General features: G+C 43.4%; 1 protein-coding gene across 3 annotated transcripts in view; it reads right to left on the bottom strand.

The window, feature by feature from the left end:
* Window positions 1-101: 101 nt before the first annotated feature.
* bcl9l (bcl9 like) overlaps window positions 102-15,836 on the bottom strand; it is a 39,526-nt gene continuing 23,791 nt past the window's right edge. For 2 of the 3 annotated variants that reach the window (XM_071205102.1, XM_034097872.1), the window contains 8 exons: window positions 9,326-9,396; window positions 8,566-8,971; window positions 6,337-6,459; window positions 5,737-5,911; window positions 5,533-5,617; window positions 2,818-5,245; window positions 2,467-2,721; window positions 102-1,836 (listed from right to left, as the gene is read on the bottom strand). In XM_071205102.1, the coding sequence (XP_071061203.1) occupies window positions 656-1,836; window positions 2,467-2,721; window positions 2,818-5,245; window positions 5,533-5,617; window positions 5,737-5,911; window positions 6,337-6,459; window positions 8,566-8,890 (4,572 nt within the window). In that variant the 5' untranslated portion in view covers window positions 8,891-8,971; window positions 9,326-9,396 and the 3' untranslated portion in view covers window positions 102-655. The remainder of the gene's footprint in view (window positions 1,837-2,466; window positions 2,722-2,817; window positions 5,246-5,532; window positions 5,618-5,736; window positions 5,912-6,336; window positions 6,460-8,565; window positions 8,972-9,325; window positions 9,397-15,836) is intronic. The other variant, XM_071205103.1, reaches the window with a different exon arrangement.

Genomic DNA, 15,836 nt, shown 5'->3' with positions numbered 1-15,836 from the left:
TCCATTGAATAAAAATGTCATATATTATAAATAAACCTTGTCCTGTTGTCAAATGTATAGAGCATTAATAATTGACACAATAACAGAAACTAAAACCACCATAGAGATCAGTATTATTCTATTTTTAGACTTCTATTAAAACACTGTTATACAGAACAACTGCAAACAATCACAAATTGCATCTTATATACAGCAAGTATATATATATTATATATATTTATATGTATATACATGTATACACTGTATATCTATACCGTATATACTGTATATGCATACACATATATAGTTCCTTTGCACAACAGTTTGGTAGTTGGAGAAAATAAATCAATGATATTAAAACAAATAGAAATTTGAGGCACTCCTCTCCTGAAAGCCACTCTGTTCCAACAACAAATACACACATCTTTGAAATATACATATTTTACAGTATTTTAGAAAATGGCTTCAGATTTGTCGTTGAATCGTGATACAGTGCTTTTAAATATTTCATTTAATTTGTAATCCAAAATGATTTAACGTTTTTACAGATCCTCTTTGAAATAACTGCAAGAATAACATTAATGAAAATAATTCAACACAATGGGAAGGTGACCTAGTCGACGGTTGTTGTTTTGTTTTTTTGTTGTTGATTTTGATACAGTTTATTTGAACTGGATCAGAATGGCATATTGGCCATACCTCCAGGGCCATAGCCAAGGGGACCGTCCAGAGACATTCCCCGCTGTCTGAGAGACTGGGGGCCCATCATACCAGCCTGTGGGTGGTTTGGGGCCATCATGGGACCCTGAGGGGACATAAGAGGACCCTGGGGGCCAAAGGGATCCCCTGGAAGTGACATGCCGCGCTGCTTAGCCTGCATCATCATAATGTTTTGCTGTGCCATCAGATTGTGTGAGTGCTGCTGGGACGACATCATGCCAGGGTAAGGGTTGGATGGATGGTGGAGAAGGCTGTTCGCCATCATGGCTTGCTGATGCTGGAGCTGCTGCTGGGGCCCGATGCCTGTCCTTCCCATCATATGTCCAGGAGGGCACATGGGGCCCATGCCACCCCCAGGAACCATCCCTCTAGATCCACCGTGAGGAATACCCATGTTATGGCGTATTCCACCATGTGAGGGGTGAGGCGCCAGCTGCTGTTCGGCCATCATATTCTGCAGGTTGGCTAAATGGGGGTTGGATGAATGACCGCCGCCATGTGGAGGGCCAGAAGACAGCTGTTTGAGGAGCTGCTGTGAAGTAGCTTGTGGCCCCTGATGTGGATTCTGATGTGGCTCGCTCTTAGGGAAATACTGAAGAGTGCTACTGGGCTTATCAGAAGGAATTATACGGGAGAGATCAAACTCAGGGATACCCGTGTGACTGGTTCGCATAACATCACTTAGATCAGTGCCGTCCCCCATGGGCAAAGAGGCGAATGAGTCAGAGGGATGTGAGGGCCGCTGGTGAGGATGACCTTTTCTAAGCAGGTGTAACTGCTGAGGTGACAGAATATCCTCATTAGACTGATGGAAATGATGTGACATTCCTCCGATGGGTGAGTGCATGGGCCCATGAGGTGGTTGGTGGATGCGAGAGAAACCGGCCATCTGGTTCTGAGATAAAGGTGAAACATTGCAGGGCCCCATTCCATCAGGGGCCCCTCCTCCCATCATGGCCGAATTCATGGCGGGCATGCCCATTGGATTTGGTGAAGAAAGCATAGGTCCGGTGGCGTCATGGGACAGGTGTTGCTGACCTTGGCTTACAATACCCATGGGGCTTTGTGGATCACTGTGGGAGCCAATGGAGCACTGGGAGACAAGCATCTGGGAGGCCTGGCTGTTCCCCATGTTTCCTGGTGATAAAACAAGGCAAGAAATAAAGTAAATAATAATATTTAGCAATACGCTGACATTATTTCAACCCATCATACTTAAAGGTAGGGGAGGTCATTGTGGAGAAACCGGCTCGAGATCGCTAGAATTAGAAAATACACAGCCGGAAAAAATCTGCCACTTCCGTACAGAGCCCCTCCTCCAACACACACGAACGCGCACATGACCAATGAGGGCACGAGATAAGTTTGTGCACAGATGGAAGGCTGACAGGCAGGTAGGCCATCCAGTTACTTTAGCCGGGCCGGCTCAGATGATTGGTCGTGCTTTTTACAGCGCTACGGCTTCCACAGATGACGTTTTTGTATGGATTTTTTGTCAAAGCATTTAAGATATTCATTGCTATCGGGATGTTAAGAGCATTCCATGGAATATAACAAAAAGTGTATCTCGAGCCGGTTTCTCAAACTTACCTACCCCACCTTTAATATAATTAATATACAATTTATGAAATATGAATACGAAGTCTATTCATATTATAAAGTAGCTGTACCATCATATGATCGTTTTGCAAGCAGATTTTTAAATAGAAAACCAACATCGATCTCAGAATTAACACAGGTATGTCTGAGTCTTTCATTGTTTCTTACCTCCAATGCTGACACCAGATAGAAGAGGTCGATCTGGAAGCATCTCATCATCGGAAGTGGAAATTGTTTTGATTGCATCGTGGTAAAGAGGAGTAGAACTGGGCATGGCATACTTGGACATCTGAGACATGATAAGAGATAACGGATTCTGAGTTGGGGGGTTATCGGGAGAGGAAGTAAATGGTATGCTAGGATTCATAGAGCCTGGCTGGCTAATGGGTGTCGAGTTGGAACTCCTGGGGGGAAGTGATTGACCTGCAAGGAACATACAAAAGAACTGATTAATGTCATAGTAATGCGAGAAACAGCATTAATGATGATTCCGTGTCATGCTGGATTTTAAATGTATACCTGTCTCAGTGGAACTACTTCCTCCATTGCCCACTACCTTCCCACTGGTTGGACCACCTGGACTTGGAAGAGCCGTTTTCGGGGAAGCCCACCCTGGAGAGCCCGCAGCCATAGCAGGGGATTTGAGATGTCCAGGAGAGGCAGATGGAGAGTGCAATCCAAGGTTGGAAGACCCCATTATCTGAGGAGACTTCATGGAAGAAGAGGAAGGAGTCCCAGCGCCAGAGGCAGGGGGAAGATTTGGATGATGCCCCACAGAGGAGATCTGCGAGGGGGACTTCAGTCCTGGAGCGGAGGGGGAGGGTAGGAGAGGAGATGGCTCTTGGTGGAGAGACGGAGACTTGAGCTGATGAGGACGAGGCACTGAAGGAGAGGTCAGGGGGTTAACATTGATTGATAGGTCAGAAGGGTGCCGAGGACCGAGGTCTACCCCCCTGAGGCCTCCACTCATGGGCATATGACTTAGCCGCGATGTACCTCCCATTTGATTATGACCTTGCGGGTCAGGCCCAAACATCTCATGGCCAGGTTGTTGAAGATAAGGCCCATCCCCATGACCTCCGGAGAAGGGACTGTGATTCGGAAATTGAAAGTGGCCGTCAGGTCCTGGAATCATTCCCTTATTTCCCCCTCTTCCGTTCTGTGAAGCCCTGATTCGTGAAAGCTCTCCGGGGATGAACATCTCACTTAAAGGCCCCCGACCTGCAGGACCCCCTCTGAGCTTCTGAGAGAGCATCATCTGCTGTTGCTGCTGAACATTCATCTGTTGGTTCATGTTCATTGGGTGGTTGCCCCCCAGAGGAGAATCCACAAGGTCTCTCATCTGCGGACCCCCTCCAGGAGAGACCATAATCTCCCGTGATCCAGGAAAGTCCATGGGATCACCTCGAGATGAGGGGGGACCCCGGCCCATTCCCAAATTGTGAAATTCTGGGCCCCCAGGATTATCCATTAATCTTTGGGCCAGGTTGCCCTGTTGCTGCTGTTTGATTAATCTTTCAAGTTCAAACCTGGGAAGCCCCTGCATCTGACGTTTCTCCATCAGGCGAAACATTTCCTCGTGCGTTAACAGATGTTCTGTGTCACCTTGCAAGTGTTGAGGAGGCCCCCCAGGGTAGCAGCCCTGAAATGGACCTCCTCCACCACCTATGTTGTTGGGCATATCTTCGAGCCAAACCATCCCTGGCCTGGCGGGCCTTTGAGGTCCTAGACCTTCTACTGACAAAACTCCCCCTTTACTCCCAGGAAAACCACCTCCCCCAGGGGGCCCTCTCTGCATCTGTCCCAGGAACCTTGGACCACGGGGTCCTTCTTGGTGCATGTCTATCATTCGTGCATTTCCTCCTCCCATCATGTTGCCAGGACCCCACTGCTGGTCTCCAGGCTTGCTGTGGTAGGGAGGAGGGGGTCCTCTCATCATCATGGGACCTCCATGCATGCCAATCTCATTCACCATTCTAAAGTGCTGTGGATGTGTGGGGGGTTGTACTTCCTGTTGACGTCTCTTCTCATGGTAGTATTCTTCTTGAAGTTTCCTCCACGCTATTTGCTCTGGGGTCAGCCCATCTGGTCCGAGTAAGGGACCCATGTCGAGCCCAGGTGAAGACAGCTGGTGATGGGGGTGTAGCTGTAGGTTGTGATGAGAGTCCATTTGAGGGCCGTCAAGGGTTGGTCCAGCGAGGGTCTGTGTTTGGGAAATGATGGACTGGAGGGGTTCTTCATATTTCTTCATCCCTCCCATCGGACCCAAAGCTGATGCTAGCATATTACCACTACTGCAGTTTCCAGAACTATTAGTACCATTGTCACGGCCGTCGAGAATACCACTCCTATCAGTATTGTTGTTATTATTTAGGTTGGAAGAGTTATTACCAGTATTGTTGTTGGGGCCTCCGGGGCCTCCTGGGCCTCCTGGGTCTCCGGGGCCTCCACTTGCCCCACTGCGCAGAAGCAGCCTCTCTATGTCTCTCAGCGTCTGCAAAGAGCGCTCCCTGTGTTCCAGCTGTTCTTTTGAAAGACCATCCATGTTCACTGGGCCAATCCTCTGGCCTATATCTCCCAGTAGGTGTGCAGAAAGGATGGAGGGACTTCCGGAGGGGGAAACAGTAGCAAGTGGAAGAGACATACCCCCTGCACCCTCCCCATTGCCGGCTCCTGGGACTGGGCCTGAGGGTGTGGCTGTGACCCCGCCCTCTGACCTTTGGACAACAATGCTGTTATTGCCTGAGCCTTCGCCAGGTCTGGTTTGAGAAGATTCATTGTCGGAGTGACCTGCTGATGTCGGTGTCCCTGCAGGATGCATTGGGCCTCCAATCCCTGCGGAGGCTGGCCGTGGAGTTCCACCTTGGGATTTAGGGGTGCCTGTGGGTGGAGAGCTGCTGGAGTGCACCTTCTCAGATAGGTTAGGAAGCGTCCCTGATGGGTGGCCCTGAGGCAAACAAGGGCAAAAAGAAATAATTACATAATTGCTACGTCTAAAACAGAAGTAATTACAGTTTATAGTACATTATCTAATTGTTAACATGCTTAAACAACACATAGTGAACTTCACTTTCTAAGTAGAAGAAGTCAGAAGCACTGCTAATAGAAACAGGAACAAAGAGGTATCGGAGACTAAAATAGTCTAACATATTAACTTCCCCACATGCTTGAAAAACACTTTTTCTCCCCCATAGTTCAACACAAACATAACATTGTTTCTAATTTGCGACTGACCTGCTCCAACTTGGTGCGTGAAACATTTTGCTGGTGAAACAGAAGAATGGAATCGCTCTGTCCTTTGAATACTGCCTCTGCAGCACTGCAAAACACATACAGCAATATTACAAATTAATTTAGCAGATATAGATTTAAAAAAATCCATACATGCAGCTTATGATTTGAAATCACCTGCATGTGAGGCCTGCAAATAGTTCTCACCTGTTGGCTAGGTTGGTTGTGAAAACATACACCACTTGCTGCGAAGGTTGAGGCTGCTCTGTCTTCAGCCCGGGTCCCACTCCGCATCCCATGACAGGCCGTGCCGCTTCAGCTACGGGCCCTGCGGACAGGCGGTCAGGAAGCCCTGGAACAGGACCTGCCAGTCCACGCTCTCCTGAGAGAAATCAGTAACACAGTGGCTTCAATCAAAGTTTATTTATATAGCCCACTATCACACATTTTACATCCGTCTCTTGGCTTCAACATCTCAACACTAGATGGAGCTAAAACACATGTAAAGTCAAATCAGTGGAAAGGAGCAGTATGGCAGATGCTGACACTATCTCCCTTTTGAGTTTATGTACAGGAGCTGAAAACAGTTGTGGATAGCTAACGGTTTTCAGAAAAAATGAAAAGAAGAAAGGCATGGGAATTTCTACATGTAATGTTTACATTGACACTATTACTATTGATGACTGTTCTTCAATTTCATTTCAAACCTTTATTTAACCAGGTGAATCCCATTGAGATCATCGTTCTAAATTAAGACAACAGCTATTGGCAATGTGTTCCCTCCGCTGTACACATGGCTGGACTCACGGTGGGTCGCAGTGTGTGGCTTGTCTTCATCTTCTTCTGTGTCGGGGCCAGAGCACCATTCATCTCCACTATATGGCTGCTTTTTCTCCAGAACACAGCGCCGCTTACTGCGCATCACACCCTCTAGAGGATAAGACACACACGTCAACAACAACGGTCACAGTATTGACCGTTTAAAAAGGGTATAATCTATATTATTATTATTCACCGCTGATGGCCTAAACTCAACCACCACTGGATTATCCACAGCCGTACTATTATCTCTAATGCAGTTTGCCTTACTCTATGGAAGTTATAGGATCCTGGCTTACAGCTGCATTTCAATCTTTAACCTCTGCTCGTCTCTGTAAACATTTTAATTGTATTTGCGCAACAAATATCTATACATGCTAATCCCATCTGCACATGCAATGTATTGAGAAGCATGAGCCGAGCGTGCTCACATGGTGTAATTAGGATGTTGTGGATGCACAAGGTGCTGTTGGCCAGAGAGCGCAAACAGCTGCAGGAAATATGTGGCAGCTTTAACATTTCCAGAAGGTAACCTGCAGTAAAGAGGCAACACCAACTTCTGACAGATAATACAACGTTGAGTTTAAACTCCTCTGGGGACTGGAGAGAAAAGCTACTTTGGTAACATCCATAGACTGTCACATATTATAATCTCTATAAACAGGACAGTGAAAACGTTTCAGGTTCATTACTCAACATCTTACCGACTGTGGCAGAAAAAGTACCTTCCAATAAACACATCAGATGAGCTTGGGTAACCACAGGCCTAGTAGACGCGTATGAATGTACATTAAGGAAGGAAGGAAGTGTGCAGTGACAATAACAAGGACAGCAACTTCACCTTAAAATGACTATTTGAATAACTCCTGTGTAAGGCAGAATTCTTACAGAAAATTGTTTTTTTTCACTTGCCTACAAGGATGAACAATGACATTCGATAAATAGTGTAAATCCTTGATAAATCTTGATGCTTTGAAGTGAACACTTACAGGTTCATGCACAGACTCAAAGAGCATCGGCGAAATTGCCGATATACAATAGTAAATGCGTTTCAGATTTTGTGAGCACAAGATTCGATGTGTGTCTGGCGTTTAACTGGGCCCCAATATTGTGCTTAATTGTAGGTTCATAATTGTATTTTGTGCCTCTACTGTGACATGTTTAAAGGTCCCATGTCATGCTTTTCCGGTTATTACCCGTCCCCTTGTGTGTTATGTAGCTTTCTATGCATGTAAACGGTCTGCAGAGTCTGCAAAACGGAGCTCCAACAAGGCGTGTAGGACAGAGAGTGAATACACAGAGATGCTGTTTGAGAAACCAATGTGAGTTTGGAACATTGAACAATGTAAATCTATTCTAGTAGACCTCAACGATGGAATTATGATCAGTAGAAATGACATGGGACCTTTAAATGCTTTAATGGTCCATAAGCTCTTTATTTTTCTCATACTGCCTGTGCTGCAGCACCTCTTTTCCCCCTCTGTCTGAACCCAAAGTCCAGTCTGATCTGATTGGTTAGCTGGTCGGCTCTGTTGTGATTGGTCAACCGCTTAGAGATGCCTTTAGCCTATCACGTACAATGTGTTGGAGCACTAGCCAATAGAAGCGCAATTGTTACATAGTGATGTCAATGTGTCAAAGGACTTCAATCGAAGCGTTTCAGGAAGGGGGGGGAGTGGGTGGGGGGCCTTTGCAGACCATTAACATGCACAAAAACCCATATAATACACTACAGGAAAAGTACCCAAAATAGCAGAGTAGGGCCCCTTTAAGTTTTTTTGTTCTGCTTTTACCAAGACACTCACACAACAAAACCTCCCCCGCCCACTCACTCAATGTTTCTGCTTTATAAACAACCTCTGTAGGCTTACTAAGTTTTGGTGACCTCATGACCCGTCTGAGCACTACAGGAGGCCCAGATGCCTTTTCATTTGGGACACGTCACTGCAGCGCAGGCAGGGCACAAGGTATCAAAAGCCAGGGGGAAATTCTGACGCTTCACTGAAAGGTCGGGGCATTTCAGCAAAACAAGTTACTCTCTCAGTTCTTACATTCACTTCCTGCTGTGGAGGAGGTGAATGCTCGTAATCTGGTATTTCGGGTAAAGATGTAGCTGATAGGAAGGTAGAGGAAGTGAACTGCTGCATACTTGGAACACAGACGCGCACTGTCTATATGTCCTGGACTCTGACACAGTTTTGTGTGCGCATGCCTTACCTCCTTTGGCATCCGTCTCAAGGGCTGGAGGAACTGCACTTCGGGAATCACCAGAGTCCATGGAGACACTCCGCTCCCGCTTGGATTTGGTTTTCAACATCCCTCCGATGCTGCTTACTGATTGGCTGACTGCTTTCAGCCCAGGGTTGCCGGGGGAAATCTGGTTGGTTTTGACTCCATGGCTCCCGGCACCAACGCCCTTTGGACCCAAGTGGCCCGCGGCTCCCTGCTGCTGCTGGGCCTGCTGGTTTACACTGGGTATTCGGGATTGGTTGTCACTGGTGACCTGCTTGCCATGATTGGCCAGTTTATTGTCCGGGTGCATTTGATTGGCTGGTGATTGCGGTTGAGGTCTGGTGTGGAGAAAGTGGTTCGTCAGTGGAGCTCACATGGTGAACAGGCGACACTGATGGAGAGAAGAAAAAAAACATTCAGTATTTCAGACAAAAAATCTAAAGTTAAGAGAAATTTGAAAAAAATAATTGTGAAAATGTAGCATATCCCATATTTCAAAGGTCCAAGTCAAGGATTACTAACATTTCACTTATTTGACTTGGATCATACATTGTGTTCCTTTACTAATCTGGATTGCTACCATTTTTTTTTAACCACAACCTCCTTTTTGTGATACAATTTCTCTACAATGACTAATTTGGGAGCAATACAAACTGTATACGTTTTTTTTTTTTTAATCCCCATATCACGCCCACAGTAAGTGGGTGGGTGACACTCTGGTTCCAGGTTAGGCCTGTTCACTCACCTCATCTCAACCAGGCGCTCAACTGACACTTTTCCATGCTGCTCTCCAGGCTTCACTGACCACACATGGACCTGGAGGACAGGAGGGTAATATCATCAGTGGAGCCAGATGGCAATCTCTACAGTCAGCACTATCTGTCAGTGTGTGTCCTCAGCCCGGCTCAACATCAACTTCATCAGCAGAGACGAGAAGCCAAAAGATTGATAAGACAGCAGGGCCGCTGTGAGGTAACTATTCCTTTAAGGGAACAGAGCACAGACTGAGCTGGTGGAGGGGGGGGGGAGGGACCTGCAGCTCAGAAGTAGCTCAGCAGCGTGTCAGGTCCCTCCCCCTGCCAAACACTTTGCAAACCACAAAAACTCCACCACACATTCCACAACACAGTCTGTAGCAATACCTGTCTCTCCCTCCTCACGCAGACAGACACACACACAAACTAACAACCTGTTTATTACAGATTTGAGTTTAGACTTCCACCTAAACTTATGAGTTTTTCAACATTTGTTTTTATGTACTTGACTGAGTTTGAATAGCTCAGACGACGAGGCCTTAGATCTTACATATCTACTTGAAGCTGTACTGGTCATTTTGGGGAGTAAAAAACGAAACTCAGCAGGATTCAAGCTCAACATTGACACTTTCCACCACACGAGGCTTTATTCTGGGTTCAAGTCTTGCAAGCTGACGCCCTCTCGACGCCACCACCTGCCTGTGTCGGTAACCCCAAGCTTCTGACTTTAACCTTTGCAACTTGGGTGTGCTTCTCGGTGCGTCGGAGAACTTGTGTGCAGTCTGCAAACTAGCCGTACACAAGTGTTCTTGCTGCGTCTCCCACTGAAGCAGTCTGTGCACAGAGCGTTAAACCAGCAGGTCTCAACAAGACCATTCCACACCTGTTGCTGGTGAACAATAGTTTGTCCAAACAGCCATCACAGGCTGTTCGAAGACATTTGACTGACATGATGCAGATCTCTTGTAAACATTTCCACTGGTTTCCATTCTTGAACGATGACACGGGGCGTTGTCATCGGTCAGGTGAACTGTGGCTCTCTTACGGCACCATCCGTACCACTCACTCACCTTTACAGGTAATGGTAAACACAATGCTGTAATTAGTCATTAACTAACAGCGGCTCATGTCGGCACAGAAAGGTGCCTTGTTCGTTGGCTTAGGCCTTCGTCACTCATTAACTCAAACAGGGACAGTCAGACGTCGCTGCTGTTGACAAAGTGTGACTCACTAGCTTTGTGTAACACAAAGTGGAGGCAGACTAATCACATGGTGAGGCGCTGACCTTCGAGTGGACAGTTTAAAAAAGATAGGCCCGTTTAAAGTGAATACCAATCCTTGCCACGTGAATGGAGCCTATATTTAAGCAATCAGGCACAATGAACATTACAGTGACTTAAAGCAAAAAGCCTGTTTCCTTGTTTGGAGTGTTTTTTAGGTTTACATTTTAACAAACCAATCTGGTTTTAATGAATAATTTAACATGTATTAAAGGTTTTGCAGTGACCTTTTGAAATAGTGGCTGGCTAGATAAGATGCTGGTGTGACTAGCAATTTTTGGTTAGAGCATTAATGTTAACTGAACCGTTATGCAGCCACAGGTCTCAAACAAAGCAGGTGTCTCTATTGGGGCGAAGACATTCGGTTTGTTTGGAGCGGTTTACGGGGTTCAAATATCGTTTTCTTTGGAAGAATCTCAAGACCCAATTTGAGTTGCAACATCTGGACAAAAGTGCTTCAGCGCATTTCAGATGGCAGAATACTATACAGAATGTTTTACTAGAGTTTATTTTAGATTAGGCGGGTAACTTGGAATCACTGACATTTCATTATTATTAGAATATTAATCCAGGGTATAAATGAAGAACTTTAATAAACAAATTAAGGAATCTAAAGGGTATATCTTTCCATTATGATGAATATTTTTCCAACAAAGGTTTGTCACACCTTGACGATACACAGATCTACACCTTGCAAAGTATTATGGAACTCTTCCAAACAACTGGTTGCACCGGTGATGACTTGCGTCTGAACTACTTGTTGTATCGTACATGTTGTATTTTTCTAAATATAGATCTATTCGTGATGATTTGTTGTTCTCTTTGTATATCAGCCTAAGAAAATGATTGCACCTTGATTCAATGCGGTCAAATTAAAATAAATAAATGACATGGGGGTTTATAGTTGTTATAGGTGTTGGTGAACAGCAGCTATATATGTTTAGCTCTAATTTATTTTGTATTATAAAGGAGACTTTGCCCATTCATACACGTATAAAGAACCAACACTAAACTTAATCGGTGTCATCCCTATTCATCACATCCTCACCACTTAAGCAAGTCTGAAAAAGATATTTAGCCCTGAAGCTTTAGAAATGATCCCTACTTAATGACGGTGACATTTGAATGATGAATTAAATCAAATCAACTGCTATGTAATTATTCCGAAATGTAATAGAGGTTGGAAAATTGATTAAATGAATTTAATGTCCCTTAAGGGCGAAATTCTCACATTCCCTTCCCCCACATTTTTCAGCAAGACAGGTTGAACAAAAAGAAAGAGAAGAATCTTAAATACAATTGATCAGATGAATGTAAAGTGATGCCAGAAAACAATATTTTTTAAAAACGGTATAATTACTCAAAAAATATGAAAATCGTGTCAAATAGGCTGTCAGATGGCAGCATTTGCATTGCGTTGTTGTTTACGTCTGCTGCGCCATCTTCTATACAGGCGTCATGTTCTTGTGTGCATTGATATATTTTTCTAGAAAAAACCCTGTATGTATCCCTGTAAATACGACTAATAAATCCTTTAACACGATTGATGGTACATGATTTGACAACTTTCGCTGTTTCTAAACTGTATTATACAGAGGCATGTGTGCACCTAATAGTAAACACGTAGATCCAAAAGAATGGGCAAAGTAGCATCAGGAGAAATAGTGTCTCAAGGGGGCAAAGCCTAATATAGTAGTAATTGAAATATAGTATAGAAATAATACTTAAAATAAAATCAGGTTAATTGCTCCACTCATAGCTTGTCGCTAACACAATCCTATTAAAGTCTGCCTAGTTGACCACACAACAAGCTGTAATTGAATCAACTTGATGGTAATTTTGGAGCCAGCAAAACGTGATGCTGGGCTATTATACTCAATCACAAACCCCTAAAACTAAAAACATTCAAGTTTTAAGATTGTTAGCCAATATGCCCAAAATGAAATAAACAGACTTTAAAATGTAGAGTTCATGTCTACGGAAGAGGATTAGGGCCACATGATTTTTTTTTTGGGAGGATTTGAAATCTTTTTTCTTTTTTTTAAATCCTCCCAAAAAAATAATTCATGTGGCCCTAATCCTCTTCCGTACATGTCAGATCAAATTGCTCATATTTAAAAAGCTGCTGCTGAAGAAAATGGGTTTTCAGGCCCTATAAAGTAGCCTCTGTATGCTCCTTAGGAGTCTGTATTGTGCAGCAGTTGTACATGACACAGCCTTAATATAGAAAATAGATACCAGCTTATTGACATTTCTAGAAAGACTTACACCAATAGTGAATTGAATATTTTACAACCCTAGAGATATTTAATCAATCACTATTAAATAGCCAGAAAAATAGTTATCGACTTACTAAAACAGAAGCATCATGCATGCCACAGTAAGTGTTTTCATGAGAATGTATTACTGCCAATGTTCCTGACATGCACAATGTCACAATCAAGTCCAACTGACACCTCTCGATGACGTGGAGGAATTCTTCTAGATCAACAAGTCAGCCTGAGTCCATGAGACGTGGAGCCAGCTGAGAAACTGGAAACAAAACTATGAGGCCTGGAATTATAATGTGCATGCCCTGATGAACATGTAATTGTTTTACTTTGTGAGATACTTGTAAACATGTCCCAAGTCTAACAAGCAGAGATCAGCGGGGCACACGTTAACACAAAGGTTAGCCGTTATCCAATAAACAAATTGGTGTCTGCATAAAATGTTCTCCTTTCTCTTTTGACATGTTCACAAGTTGGACTTTGTCCAGTTGCATCCAATCGCTGCCCCAAACAAATTAGGGGAATAATTGAATGATGTTTACAATCCATAGCACATGGTTTTTACGTATAGAGCCAAGTCATTAGGGCCATGATTAGTAAATATCCACACAAAAGCAGGCAAACAAACACTGCTACGACTTTTAACATCAGCAGAAACACACTTCCCTGTTCTCAGTTGGGCTTCAAGGTTTGATTAACTATATCTTGCCAAAACTAATGTGTTTAATGTGGAACTTACATATATTTGTTAATTCAATGACTATCCAGGAATTTAAAGAAAGTTCATGGGTGATTTGATTTCCAGGTTTCAGTGTGAATACCAGGAAAACATTGCAGCAACTACAATACAGGTCAGAATGTATAACCGCTGTGTGTGTGTGTGTCAGTGTGCCTACGGTAAGAGGTCGAGCTCCTGTTTAGTCCCAGTGGGTCACACAGTATTCTGTATTTTTAGAGCAAGCTGGTATTAATAGACCCTGAGATGCCAGGTCCAAAACACAGATGCCACAGTGCTGCTTGGTGGGCCGACCCACCAGTAAACACTAAGACCAAAGTACTGCTGAATGAATAATGTGGATGACTCTGCGGCACGCTGTTACACAGAGAAACACAGATGAGATGTTTGTTGCCATCAGCTGGTTAACAAAGCACATTTGCACAGGGCACCAGCCCAATAGCCTGAGAGAAGGGAAATAAGTTAGATGTACTTGACCACTTTGTGTTTTAACTTGGGAAAAGGCCACGGATAACACAACATGGATGACTGTTAACGAAATAAATGCTCTGTGAAGGACTATTTTGCAGATAAAATGTGTCCTTGCAGAGTCAACCAAGTCCTTCAGTTTTCAACGATACAGTACCTTCTTTGCTGAGACAGCAAGGTTTTTCTGTAGCCGTCCAAAACTTAACATTACCAGTGGAAACAATATGCTGGTATTTCCAGACTTACTTGAAAAAACACAGCAGCACTGTCATCTTTCTTAATTAAAGGAAGCCATGCTCTGGACCATTTGACCCTGTCAGCCATGACTCCAGCCTGTTGCGAGTTTGCAGTGTTGCGCAACTGTCTTCCAGTAATAACACACGCTGGTAAGGCCAGGAAACACATGTACATCAATATTCAATCAATATCGTGATATGAGACTAGATATCGCATTCGATTTCAGACACCGTATTATGGTACAACTGTTGACTTTTCTGTAAAAGGTTATAGAGTCATGTGCTGAATTTACAAGACTGTTTAAACTGTTTTATTATTTGCCAAAAGCAGATTTGTGATTATATCCACATTAATGATGATTATTTATCGAAATATGTTACTATATATATTTGTTGAAAACACCAATGATCAACCCTACAATATTTCTGTAATAGCAGTATTTGGTTAAAAATATTGTGATATTTGCCCTGCAGCTACCCTGAACCCATCCCTAAAACAGGCACCAGAACATAGAGATTAAAACATATATTATGTTCAAAGCATTGTATTATATATTATAACCTGAGGCAGATCACATTATTGATAAGTATAACTATGTAACAAAATGATTTTAAAGTGAAGCCCTATAATAACAAAGCATTTTCAGAATACAATTTTTTTTTTCAATATTTCAACAAGATTCTCATTTAAAATATTCAAACAATTGTTGTATTAAAATCCAATAAAATCCCCCCCCCCCCAAAAATGTAGAAATAATTGAATGAAGTCACATGAAATTTAAGCTATTGAAAAAATGCATGGCTCTTTGAGTCTTTTCCCAAAAAACACTACAATTGTATTAAAATGTTTTAGTCCAAAATCACATACAAAAGAGTCGTGTCCTACTTGTCCAGTGTAGATATACAATGCTGCATTAATTTAAAGTCACTGAGTCACGTGAAATAGAAACTACTGAAAATAATCGCGACTTTTCAATAAAGAAACCGCTGTATTTGTATTTGTTGTGTGTACCACAAAACATTCAATCTTCTTTACTCAAGTGCTGCCTCAAAATATCAGTATACAACTCTGGCTTTTCACAACATGTTAAAAAAGAGCACACAACACACCTCTGATGGGGGTTTTCCTCGCCTGCTTTTATGTTACAAACATGTAATGTGGGTTATGTGGCGGATGTAATGGCTCCCTTCATGTCCACACAGAGGTTTCAAACAAGCCTACAATTGTAATCCCCATCACCACTTACCACTGAGTGAGACATGCTGTTTATTTCAGTGTCAGCTTCTGCTGGAAAAGCGACCTGAACACATTCTTTTAAACGTCAATTAACCTTTAGTGGGCTGTTACAAATTCCATGAAATGTGATGCGACACGGATGTAGAGAATTTAGAATGAACCACGCTGCAGCATGACAACGTTAAAGCGAGATTACAGTTTGGTTGGGATGCACCGTGACAGATAGCATTCAAATAAGAGGTACAATCAACAAATGGCGTCATTTTTCAAGACT

The sequence above is a fragment of the Pseudochaenichthys georgianus genome, chromosome 13 (genome assembly GCF_902827115.2).
Source record: "Pseudochaenichthys georgianus chromosome 13, fPseGeo1.2, whole genome shotgun sequence".
Classification (NCBI taxonomy): domain Eukaryota; kingdom Metazoa; phylum Chordata; class Actinopteri; order Perciformes; family Channichthyidae; genus Pseudochaenichthys; species Pseudochaenichthys georgianus.
Note: the sequence above shows the minus strand (reverse complement) of the source record. Positions and strands in the feature narration are given on the sequence as shown.